The sequence below is a fragment of the Lepidochelys kempii genome, chromosome 6 (assembly GCF_965140265.1).
Source record: "Lepidochelys kempii isolate rLepKem1 chromosome 6, rLepKem1.hap2, whole genome shotgun sequence".
Lineage (NCBI taxonomy): Eukaryota > Metazoa > Chordata > Testudines > Cheloniidae > Lepidochelys > Lepidochelys kempii.
This window is the reverse complement of record NC_133261.1, coordinates 6,539,996-6,553,145: the sequence shown is the minus strand read 5'-3', so window position 1 is coordinate 6,553,145 and position 13,150 is coordinate 6,539,996. Positions and strand designations below refer to the sequence as shown.

Genomic DNA, 13,150 nt, shown 5'->3' with positions numbered 1-13,150 from the left:
GGAAAGATCCTGTAATGAAATCTTCCAAACATGACCAGAGTTCACCCAAATATTCACTAGTTCGAATAACTCAAATATTCAAAAACTAGAAGGCAAATAATGAGCACACACATCTCATTGTTATTATGAAATATAAATGATTTTTCAGCCACTCTCATTATTAGAGGACCCAGCTCATGCTTTTAAAACACTTAATAAATCAATAAATAATAATAAAAATAATGCCTATTGCTTACATCAGTAGCTCTCTGAGCACTTTACTGTCTTTTTCTTTAATGTTTCTCCCCTCTCAGCACTCCGGGAGACCGGGCAGTGCCACCATCCCTGTTGTAAGGATGGAGAACAGAGGCACAGAGAGGCTAAGTGACTTGCCCAAGGTCACACAGGAAGTCCATTGTGGACCCAGAAATTGAACCCAGGTTTTCTGTGTCCTCAGCCAGTGCCTGAACCACAGGACCAGCCTGACCTTCCCTTGAGGATGGCAACGTGGCCTTAGCACAAAATGGTTCCTAACTGGGAGTTGAGCAGCTCTGAGAAGCTGGCTACTTGATGAGTTGCCAAATCATAGCTGTTTGGTGCAGATCTCCTTGGAAAACCTGCCCCTTAGTTCTTTTTGGTGCAAGACGAACAGGGTTGGTTATCCACAAAAACCAAGATAATGATGTAAAGAACTCACTCCCCACTTTCACTCCTGATTACCATTAAAAAACCCATTCCCAACATTTAAATTCACTGAGAATAAATCTTCCTGTGTAACATCCTCATAAAGGCCTCTTTCACTTCCTTGTTCCTCAGGCTGTAGATCAGGGGGTTCAACATGGGGATCACAAGGGTATAAAACAAAGAAATGATTTTGTCCTGATCTATGGGGTACTTTGAACTGGGCCGTATATACATGAACGCACCTGTTCCATAGAAGATGGTGATGGCCATCAGGTGGGAGGCGCAGGTGGAGAAAGCTTTGAGTTGGCCCTAGGCAGAGTTGATCCTTAGGATAGCGACCACAATGTAGATGTAGGAGACAAGGATGATCAAGATAGTAGGTGTTACCACCACAGTGGTACAGGTGAAATGAACAATGTCTGTGATGTGGGTGTCAGAGCAGGACAGTTTCAGGATGGGGGGGTACGTCACAGAAGAAACGGTTGATGACATTCGAGTCGCAGAGGGACAAAAGGAATAAAAACGTAGTTTGAACAATTGCATTCGCACAGCCCACTAGGTACGACCCCAGCACCAGCAGCATGCAAAACCGCTTGGACATGATGACAGTGTAGCGCAATGGGTTGCAGATGGCCATGAAGCGATCGTATGCCATGACACCCAAGAGGTAACATTCACAGGACAATGCAATGCATAAGAAGAAGAATTGCAGAGCACATCCAGGGAACAAAATGACTTTTCTCGCTGATACTAAAGTAATCAGTATGCTGGAAGTGATAATGGTGGTGTAACCAACATCTAAGAGGGCCAGGTTGCTGATGAAAAAGTACATGGGGTTGTGAAGCTGGTAGTCAGTCCTGATTAAGGTGACCAAGGTGAGGTTCCCCACTAGGATCAGCAGGTAGATCAACAGAAACATCACAAGGAGGATGACCTGCAGCTTTGGGTCTTGTGTGAATCCCAACAAGACAAACTCACTCACTGCAGTGTGATTCCTCTCCGTCATTTATCCCAGACGCACTCTCCACTGCAGGTGAGAAAGTGAGGCCTACACTAAAAAAGGAGACAAATAAGGGCTGAATGCAAACACCTCAAACTCTGTTACTTTCAACAAAGCATAAACTCTAGGCAGTGGATCCATCTCAGGATTCCAGAAGCCTCACACCCACCATGAAGATCTCTGTTTCCCTCCACTGTCTGAACTACATGTAGTATTCGGAGTCCAGCAGTGGCTTCAAGCTAGGTTTTCTAGCTCAGGGAGCGGTGGCTCATGCTCTTGAGATCAATCTTTGCGGCTAACAACCCACCCACCTGCACAATGTCATTTCCATGGTCAGATTCTGATACAATTACCCACATCCATTAGTGAGACCACTGGGCAATGAGACTTTTTGCAGGGCAAAGTACTACTTGGGGTGTGAACGTATATGAGGCATGGGTGCTTATGCACTGTCTGTTATGGAGCCAGGCTAGTTGTCTCATTAGCAATAAGGGATATGGGCAGGCAGGGAGTTGCAGGAAAGAGAACTTTATTCAGCAGCCTGGGGCTACCCAGCGTTCTATGCAGAGCCGCTAGCATTTGTGCACAAGTAGCCTGACCCCTGTTCGCACTCCTGAGCTCCTGATCTCACAATAAACTAGGTCCCTCCAGAAAACTGACCCTCTTTCTCCAGTTCCACTCCTCACATTACCGCAGTGACTCAGCTCTTAAAGCTGCATGGCCGTGTTTATCGCAAGCCCAGTTTTACAGCCCTACCTTTCTGAAGAAAAAAAAAGTTCCTTCACTCAGAGCACCAGATCCAATACCTTTCCTCATGTGAGCAGCAAACTTACCCCAGCCGGGCGGTGGTGCTATTCACTTTGACGGGAGCAATGGTGGGTTCTGATGCTATTCGGCATGTCCATGGGGATGATCGTCTGGCCCGCAGTGTTTAAGTCTCATAGGCTGGAATCCATGCAAGGACTCAGGCATTGCAGCTCCGAGCATCCTGGCACCTCATGTTTAGGTGCCTAAACAAAAACAAGCACAGCAGTGCAATCCAGAAAGCTGAGTTAGGTACCTCCCTGTAGAGTCATAGAACCGTAGCAGTTACAGGGACCGCAAGGGTCATCCAGTCTCACCCCCTGCCAAGAGGCAGGATTTGTTGTGCCCAAACCATCCAAGGCAGATGGCTCTCTAGCCTCCTTTTGAAAACCTCCAGCGAAGGAGCTTCCACAGTCTCCCTGTACAATGAATGGGGACAGATAGGCACCTTAAAATGCATTCCACAACAGCCCACAGGATGCCAGGTGGGAAGTCCCCTAAGCTTGCCAGTGGGACCCACCGATTTGCGAAGCACTGCCCCTTCCTCACAGATCGGCACCTCCCTTCCACCTGGATTTCTGTGACTCTTTCTACTAGCAACCCACACACAGGTACCCCTCTTCTGGCTTCGTAGCAGTTTCTTGAGGGAATGAATTGGACACTGGCCTCGTTCTACACAAAATGGCAGAAGGAGGCAGTTGTGGTGCTCCTGCCCTTATGATAACTTTTGGCCCAGTGGTTAGAGAACTCGCCCGGGATGTGGGAGACCCAGGTTCCATTCCCCTTCCCTGGCAGAGAGGGAAGAAAGGATTTAAACAGGTATCTCCCACCTCTCAGGAGAGTGCTCTTACCTCTGGCCTCTGGGATAACGTGTCTCTCCTGTTGAAGCTGTTCCATTGTGGATAAAGAAAGAGTGATTGGCGCAGGGGGACTGGACCCAGGGTTTCCTGCCCATGAGGTGTGTGCCTGAACCACTCGCACTCTCTGGTCCAATAATTTTGGCATCCTCATGTTCCACTGCCCAGCTCTTCTCAGCCACTGCCCCTTTGGCAAGGATTCCCATGGCCACAGAAGGCAGGAGCTGAATGTCAGTCCCTTCACTATCTTTACATCATCTCCTTGTCTCCTGTTTCTCTGTCTGTACAGAGCAGACCAGTCCTCCAATCACGTGGCCTCCTGCAGGTCGAGGATGCAGGACCAGCACAAGGATTAACACGGAGTCAGTGGAGGCAATTGTTTGAAGAGGGGACACAATTAGAGAGCTTGGCTGTGAGGAGGTTTTTCTGGGAGGAGGGAGAGTAGAAGCTCCTGCTAGACTTCAGGACCTGGTGGAGAGGGAGAGCCTGGATCCCCCTACCCTTTTCTTCTCCTCCATCTACCTCCAGAGACCTCAGAGGGATCTACGGGTAGTGGGGAGGTGATGAACTGTGACTTGGCTGCTGGGCCCACCAGGCTGCCCAGAAAACCCATCCCAAAACTCAGAGAGATAGTTTGGCAGCAGCCTGACCACTAGGCCTGCTAGACCTCAACAAAGCCCCTCTGCAAAATCTATGATGGGTTAATTCCTCCCCCTCTCTCCTGAGGAAGATGTTATCTTGAAATTTGAGTTGCTGGTCTCAGTTGTGCTCAGCTAAGAGACTTAGGAACCCAACTTCCATTGAATTCCAATGGAGATTTGGGCTCCGAACTCCCTCAGGCTTCTTTGATAATCCCAGAAAATGCTAACGTTCAGGTATTTCTATCCCCACCTTACCCACCCGAGAAACCATAGAGTGATAACTGGCTCTGGCTGGGACCCCAGTAGGCAGCCTGGGTGCAGTTGCGGAAGAGTGAGAGAATGAACTCCCCCTTGTTCCCTCTCCTGACGATTCCATTATCAAAAAATCTGCTCTCCGCAGAGGCAGCGGCTATTTTGTAAGGCAGAGGTGATGCATCACGTGACTGAGGACAAAGACATACACCCATTGTGCTGTCGCCTGAGGACTTACATTCGTTCTTTCTTGTTCTGTTTTCCTTCATCCAGCATGAAAGTCATTCCGGCATTTGGTTCCTCTCTGTGTGTACATTAAATATATATTCCTATGAATATGAATGAACTTGTTCCAACCCCCCCACCCAGAACAAACCATCAACCCCCCGCATAGACCCCACCTCTTCTTCACGTTCAGACATGAGTTGGTTTAAGATTCTGAAACACTCACATATATTTGTATGCCTTAGATTATGTCTATGCTACACAGCTTTTAGTGACATGGCTGGGTTGCTAAAAGTTGGGCAGTGTGAACACTGTTGGTCGGCACTTTTGCCAACACAATACTTCTACCCCCAATGAGTGGGATTTGCATTGTCGACAGGAGAGTGCTCCTGCTGACAACGCAGCCGTTCACACAGGCACTTCTCATGGCAAACTTTTGTCTTTCGAGGGGTGGGGGGAGGTTAAGTACCTGTGAACAACAAAAGTTTTGTCTTTCAATTACCAGTGTAGACATGGATTTAGTGTTTTCAGTGTCCAACTGACACCAGGAGTAGAACTGCTGGGACTCTCATGAGAAAGTGGGTGTTTGCCACCCACTTTTTGCTCATTGCCAGCCCAGTGTTATAGACTCCAGATGTTTGCTGTGCACAGAAAAGTTTGGATGCCTAAACAAAACAGACATACATTCTGAGAGCCAGAGCCTGGCCTAGCTCTACGGGGGTCATTCACACACAAGGAGGAGCAGGACCCCACAGACTTGACCCTACATAGGGGACACGATGGGGAAAGTGGGGGCTGCAGAGCAGACACACAGGTGGGTGGAAAGTTGGCAGAGCATTGCCTCTTCCCCTCTGTCTCAATGAGCCCACATAGGTGAGGGTAGCGATTGGCTCCAGCACCTGAGTCACAATTCAATCCCTGACCTCCTCCTGGGGTGGTGTAGTTAAGCACTGCCCCATACACAGAGCAGGTGATCAAAGCACAGTGTAGCCCTGAACCTCTAAATAATTCCCAATCTCTTGAGCCATCCAATCTGCCCAACCTGCACAACACCTAGCATTGAAAAGTCTCCATATTCCATTCCCAGTGCTTTGAATCACTCAGTCTCAGTGATCTAGGGACACACTGGGACCAATTACCGACATGCATCACAACGGCCTGGCATGGTGTTATACAAATCACTTCTCCACAAATACACTTGGCCCCAGCAACAAGAAGATAGCTGAAGCTCCTTCGTCTGTCTGACGGTCCGAGCTTGGAGAGACTTAAGGTCCCAACAGACTGTAAGGGAATATAAATCAGCCCCCTGCCCTTCCTCCAGATGGGAATCTCTTGGACCCATCACATAAATGATTCATCCTTACGCAGGTAGGTTTGCTTTGTCTGGGTGTAGCACTGCGGGAGGGAGGGGGGAAGAGTAAAAACCTATTGCGAGCAGCAAGAAAAATCTCACGATCCACTGGAAAGTCGGTTTGAAGGTATAATTTTGACCTAAAACTTCCTAACTGATCTGAGAGCTACTTATGTAGGCAACGACCCCTTCAGCTGAAGCTGCTACATCCAGAATCTAAGGAGCAGCCCTGGGTGCAGACCCAGCCAGCAGTAAACAGCAGGTGAATCGTTGTGTCGCTCGGCTGTAGCCTGGGCTTGGGCTGTGTCTGGGGAGAGGGATGGTGCTGCAGATAACAGCAGAATGTTTTTGATTCATTTCCTGTGCTGTAGTTATTAACTGTCCGCCCAAACTCTGAGTCCTTTCTCCTCTCGCCCCCTTGTATGAGGCCACCTTGTAAGATCCCAATGGGTAGTGTATACATCCCAGTTCATCGTCTGAGCTTTACAGGTTCGGCAACTGCCCTGCACTGGGTAGAGGTTAATAATGCCTCTGAGATTTCCAGGAGGAGGCACCAGAATTGACACCAAGGATCATTCACACCAAAGTAACAGTGTTAGCCCTGGCAACACAATACTGGGAGTGTAAGGGTCACAGAAATAATCTTCCAAAGGAGTTATGCTGAAATAAAAAGGTGAACTATTTCAATTTTGACATTTTTGAAATAATGTGTTTCAAGGTTTTGTTTTGAAATGAAGTTTTGTTTCCAAAAATCTGTTAGATTTAACTTGAAAAAAAAGGGAGAAGAGGGTAAAAAACTGACAACGGAATGATTTATTTTGTGGGAGAAGGGAACAAGTTGGTGTTATTTGGGGATTTTGCAGGTCAGCCACTGAACCAAAAAACAAAACAACCTCCCCCCCACCCCCCGCAAAAAAAAACAAAACCCAAAAACAACCACCCAGCTCTAATGCAAACTCTCTAGATTTCTGCTGTGGGGGGAAAAGGTTTTCCAACTGAGCCAACAGTTAACTTCACCCTCTGGCAATCAAGTTGGCACTATGCTACAGTTTTTTGCCAATAGTTGCTCTTTGCAGATTGTCCACATCAAAAGAGAAAGAATGAGATACACACACATGGGTAAAAATATTCTTACTTTCAGCAAACAAGGGTCTCAAATGGACTAAAATGCTGTCATTGGTCGTACGGAATTCCAGGTCCTCATACTGTTTTTTATTTCTACAGAAATTCCCTCTCTGCATGTCTCTCCTCAAAGCCTGTGTGAAGCAATGGCCCAGGGAAATGACACTACCGTGACTGAATTCATCCTTGCAGGATTCACTGACCATCCAGAACTGCAGGTTGCGCTCTTCCTCATATTTCTGGTGATCTATGTTCTCACCTTGCTGGGGAATTTTGGGATGATTGCCCTAATCTGGACGGACTCCCGATTTCACACCCCCATGTATCTCTTGCTCAGCAACTTGTCACTCGTTGACCTTGGTTACTCCTCATCCATCGCCCCCAGGGTGCTGGTGAGCCTCTCAAGGGAGAGTAAGGCCATTTCCTATGCTGGATGTGCTGCACAGCTGTACTTTTTTGCTACCTTTGCCACCACTGAGTTTTTCCTCCTTGCGGTGATGGCCTATGACCGTTATGTGGCCATCTGTAATCCACTGCTCTATAGGCTCATCATATCCAAGAGGTCCTGCATCTGGCTCTTGGCTAGCTCCTACATGGCTGGGGTTGCAAATGCAACCGTGTTTACCAGCTGCACCTTTCAGCTGTCCTTCTGTGGGTCCAATGTAATCGATCATTACTTTTGTGATGTCCTTCCGCTCATGCGGCTCTCCTGCACCGACACTCACACCAATGAAATGCTGCTTTCTATCTTTGCTGGTTCCATACAACTGACAACCATGCTGATCATCCTCTTCTCATATCTGTATGTTACTGCTGCCATACTGAGGATCCGCTCCTCCGAGGGCAAGCGCAAAGCCTTCTCCACCTGCACCTCCCACCTGACAGCCGTAGCTATATTCTATGGGACAACGTGTTTTATCTACTTACAACCCAGTTCCACCTCCTCACTGGAGCAGGACCAGGTGATCTCTGTGTTCTACACGGTTGTGATCCCCATGCTGAACCCCCTGATCTACAGCCTGAGGAACAAGGAGGTGAAGGACGCCCTGGGGAGAATGTTAGAGAGAAAAAAGTTCTCTCAGCAGCTTTGATGAATAATTTTATCATGTTTTGAACTAAAGTGACAATGTTCTTTCCATTTCCTTCCACTCTATGCAATTTTATAATGAAAATAAAAACTCTAATGTGTTCAAGTTTTAAGAATAATGTTTTAGAGGTGGCATTGTCCAACAGATAAGACACTCAGGAGATCTGGTGTGACAGATATTGCAACCCCATGCAGAATCTTTGGGACCATTATATTAACTTGCATTGTATGAATGATTTATGTATGACTCTGTTCTACTCCACCGGGGAGGGTTCCTGCAGCTCCTTCCAGAACTAAAACCTGAGGGGGTGGGTGGGGATGTGTGTGATTAAGGCAAGTCCCTGAGACTAAACTCCAGAGAAATTCCAAGGGGAGTGGATTCTGTCTCATTCAGGACCCTTGACCCTTGCAACAAGGACACCTGCTTTTAGGTTTTCCAGTTCCTCAGCTGTCACCTCTCTTGGGTGGAGATGTACACCTCTCACCCTCTTGATTGGGGTTCTTTGAGGCTCCACACTTCCCTACCTACACTGTGAATTCCCCAGTAAGCCAGACTGTCTAAGCCAACCTGCTATACTTTTCTCCTTAGATAGACAATGGCGTTATAAGTTACCACGCCACTCTTTCTAAGCAAACAAATTTACTCTCAAGGGGAAAGTGTTATAGAGAAAACTTTAAAAGCAATAAAAGAATCTACATACATGCTAACAACCTCACCAGAGATCACCCCAGCTCCAACAAGGGCTCTAGATGCTGAACAGTAATTCAAACCTTACCACCAAAGGTTTTTTTTCTGTGGTTAAAAGCTCACACCGCCTTTTGCTCAGAACAAACACACAGACTGGGCCATGTCCTTCCAAACCTTCCCAGGAAGGATTGAGGCAGCCCTTGGACAGAAGGTCCTGTCTATTTGGAGCACTAGAAATAAGGCTCTGAATCAGTTTTAACTAAGGCTATTTAACTCAAACTCCCTTCTTTGTCCATTGACCCTTAAAGAATCCAGTTTGAACAAGCATATGTAAGCCTCTCTCCAGGTGGTGGTAGCTCTTTAGAGGTGTTACAACTTGAGTGAATTTGCCTCTCCAACCTGTTCTTAATTTTTGGAGCGTGGTCGTCCTCCTGTCCCATGTAATCAAATACAGTCCCTAGCACACCATGATACATACATTTAATTCAATAAGATTTCACAGAATTCAGTAAGGTTTGTGCAGGATATTGTGGGATGCACCATCACAGGGCCTAATCACATCAGCCATGCTATCAGAGGCTCGTTCACCTGCACATCTACCAATGTGATATATGGCATCATGTGCCAGCAGTGCCCCTCTGCCGTGTACATTGGTCAAACTGGACAGTCTCTACATAAAAGAATAAATGGACACAAATCAGATGTCAAGAATTATAACATTCATAAACCAGTCGGAGAACACTTCAGTCTCTCTGGTCACTCGATTACAGATCTAAAAGTCGCAATATTACAGCAAAAACACTTCAAAAACAGACTCCAACGAGAGACTGCTGAATGGGAATTAATTTGCAAACTGGATACAATTAACTTAGGCTTGAATAGAGACTGGGAGTGGATGGGTCATTACACAAAGTAAAACTATTTCCCCATGTTTATTTCCCCCCTCCCCCACTGTTCCTCAGAAGTTCTTGTCAACTGCTGGAAATGGCCCACCTTGATTATCACTACAAAAAGTTTTCTTCCCCCTGCTCCCCCCGGCTCTTCTGCTGGTATTAGCTCATCTTAAGTGATCACGCTCCTTACAGTGTGTATGGTAACACCCATTGTTTCATGTTCTCTGTGTATATAAATCTCCCCACTGTATTTTTCACTGAATGTGTCTAATGAAGTGAGCTGTAGCTCACGAAAGCTTATGCTCAAATAAATTTGTTAGTCTCTAAGGTGCCACAAGTTCTCCTTTTCATTTTACAGTTGGGGAATCGAAGTACAGAGAGACTAAACGCCTGTCTACATAGGGACATCCAGAACAGTTAATCTGGATTAACTAAAGGCATGAATTTAAAGTGGATTTGTGGAGAAAAAAAGAAGTAGATAAATTCATGGAGGATGGGTCCATCAATGACTATTAGTGAAGATGGTCAGGGATGCAACCCCATGCTCTGGTTGTCCCTAAACCTCCAACTGCTAGAAGCAGGGACTGGATGACAAGGAATCACTTGAAATCGCCCAATCCTGTGATCTGAAACCTCTCCTTCTGACCAGGTCTGGCACCTGATTCCACACTGACCATTAGGTCAGACTGCCCACAACCTGGTGGCTGAAGGTCTGGTAAGTGTGAGGGATTCCAAAGCCTTCTGAGACTCAAATGGGATTAATCAGAGAGAAGCAGATGTCTAGGTCTGGATTTGTTTTGGTCCCTGAAATAAAAAAAAATAACCTAAGTGTGAACTGAGTTATTGTGATTTCTATGTGGTTCCAGGAGAGCAGAGAGGCCCACGGGTATAATTCGTCATATTTGTACAGCTGGGGAAGAGTAGATGAAGCTGGATTTGGATGCTAAGCAAAGACACCAAACTTTAAACCAAGGCTGATCTCCTCCCTCTTCTCAGCCTTATGTTGTGAGGCTAGTCCAGATTCTCATTTCAGGCCTTTGCCCAGCCTAGGAATGAGTGCCAGCATTATACTATCAAAGTAATCCAGTCAGGAGGCCTTTATATACTGAGTGAGAGAAACATACTAAAGACAAAGCTGAGCAAGTGGTCAGCCATTTTGTGTGGACAAAAATGAGACACCTTAAAGGGGCCTAATTTTTCAGAAGGTGGGTGCTCAGCGCTCTCTGAAAATCCAGTCCTTTTGAGGTGCTTCAAGCTAGGCACCCTGTCAAGGTTCCTCCCCCACTCTGAACTCTAGGGTACAGATGTGGGGACCTGCATGAAAAACCTCCTAAGCTTATCTTTACCAGCTTAGGTCAAAACTTCCCCAAGGTACAAAATATTCCACCCTTTGTCCTTGGGTTGGCCGCTACCACCACCAAGCTAATACTGGTTACTGGGGAAGAGCTGTTTGGATGCGTCTTTCCCCCCAAAATACTTCCCAAAACCTTGCACCCCACTTCCTGGACAAGGTTTGGTAAAAAGCCTCACCAATTTGCCTAGGTGACTACAGACCCGGACCGTTGGATCTTAAGAACAATGAACAATCCTCCCAACACTTGCACCCCCGCTTTTCTGGGAAATGTTGGATAAAAAGCCTCACCAATTTGCATAGGTGACCACAGACCCAAACCCTTGGATCTGAGAACAATGAAAAAGCATTCAGTTTTCTTACAAGAAGACTTTTAATAAAAATAGAAGTAAATAGAAATAAAGAAATCCCCCCTGTAAAATCAGGATGGTAGATATCTTACAGGGTAATTAGATTCAAAAACATAGAGAACCCCTCTAGGCAAAACCTTAAGTTACAAAAAAGATACACAGACAGAAATAGTTATTCTATTCAGCCCAATTCTTTTCCCAGCCATTTAAAGAAATCATAATCTAACACATACCTAGCTAGGTTACTTACTAAAAGTTCTAAGACTCCATTCCTGGTCTATCCCTGGCAGAAACCAGCATAAGACAGACACACAGACCCTTTGTTTCTCTCCCTCCTCCCAGCTTTTGAAAGTATCTTGTCTCCTCATTGGTCATTTTGGTCAGGTGCCAGCGAGGTTACCTTTAGCTTCTTAACCCTTTACAGGTGAGAGGAGCTTTCTCCTGGCCAGGAGGGATTTCAAAGGGGTTTACCCTTCCCTTTATATTTATGACACACCCAAAATCACTATTCACTTTTGAAAGGCTTGCCTCTCGCAGCTTCACTCTTCTAGCCTTCGTCCCCTACCTCAGACCCAAACCCATGAAGGGAGCGAGTGCTAATGGGAATCAAACTCATATTATCACTCTTTAAACATCACTGTTTTTCCCCACTCAGCCATGGGAAAGCTGGATCCCTAGCTGGTCTGGGTCAGCATAACCCTATTGATGCCAATGGACCAGGTGTAAATAAGAAATGCTCTATTCAAGTTAATTGCCCAGATCTCCTGCTAATGTACATTGGCCATAAACACTATGTAATTCAAAGGGCCCAGATCCCCAGCTGGCATAAATCAGCTTAGATCCACTGAAGTCAGTGGGCCAGATCCTTAGGTGGTGTGAAGCAAAGAAGCTCCATCCAAGTCTCGACACCAGATTCTTTGCTCGTGTAACTGACAATGGTCATTTGGAACTTCTGGATGGTGTAAATTGGAGTGGTCCCATTGAAGTCAACAGGCCGGAGCCACTGCAGGTGTGACTCCTGAGCCAATTTGCACCCGCAGAGGATCTGAGCTAAGGATCACCAATGCACAGCCTCCTTTGGGGAACTTCTATATTATGTCCATAGGAATCAGAGCCAGCCGACAATGACACTTTTATTTATTAAAACTCTCACAAATTATGGTTTTGGTATTTGGCCATCTTGAGGCCAGGTGTACACTGGAAACTTTTTGCCAGTATAATGATGTGGGTCAGGCGTGTGATTTTTTTTATATACAACATTTCTGTACCAGCAAAAGCCGTAGGGCTTGTCTAGACTTGGAATGCTACCGTGGCACTGCTGTAGATCTTCAGTGTCGAGGCTATCAATGCTGACGGGAGGTGTTCTCTTGTCGGCAGAGGTAATCTGCCTCTGTCATAAATATAAAGGGAAGGGTAAACCCCTTTAAAATCCTCCCTGGCCAGAGGAAAAATCCTTTCACCTGTAAAGGGTTAAGAAGCTATGATAACCTCGCTGGCACCTGACCAAAATGACCAATGAGGAGACAAGATACTTTCAAAAGCTGGGAGGAGGGACAAAAACAAAGGGGCTGTGTCTGTCTGGGTGAGGCTTTTGCCGGGGACAGAACAGGAATGGAGTCTTAGAACTTAGTAAGTCATCCAGATAGATATGCATTAGATTATGATGTCTTTAAAGGGCTGAGAAAATAAGCTGTGCTGAATAGAATGACTATTCTTCTCTGTGTGTCTTTTTGGAACTTAAGGTTTTGCCTAGAGGGATTCTCTATGTTTTGAATCTTATTACCCTGTAAGGTATTTACCATCCTGATTTTACAGAGGTGATTCATTTTTACTTTTTACTTCTATTAAAGTCCTTGTTTTCAGAAA

General features: G+C 46.1%; 1 protein-coding gene and 1 pseudogene across 1 annotated transcript; one reads left to right on the top strand and one right to left on the bottom strand.

Annotated features, from left to right (window-relative positions):
* Positions 1–729: 729 nt before the first annotated feature.
* Positions 730–1,669, bottom strand: LOC140913781 (olfactory receptor 5AR1-like; annotated as a pseudogene).
* Positions 1,670–7,061: 5,392 nt separating this feature from the next.
* LOC140913780 (olfactory receptor 5J3-like) lies at positions 7,062–8,006 on the top strand. The gene has a single exon (XM_073350577.1). The coding sequence runs from the start codon at positions 7,062–7,064 to the stop codon at positions 8,004–8,006; it is 945 nt and encodes a 314-aa protein (XP_073206678.1).
* Positions 8,007–13,150: the final 5,144 nt, after the last annotated feature.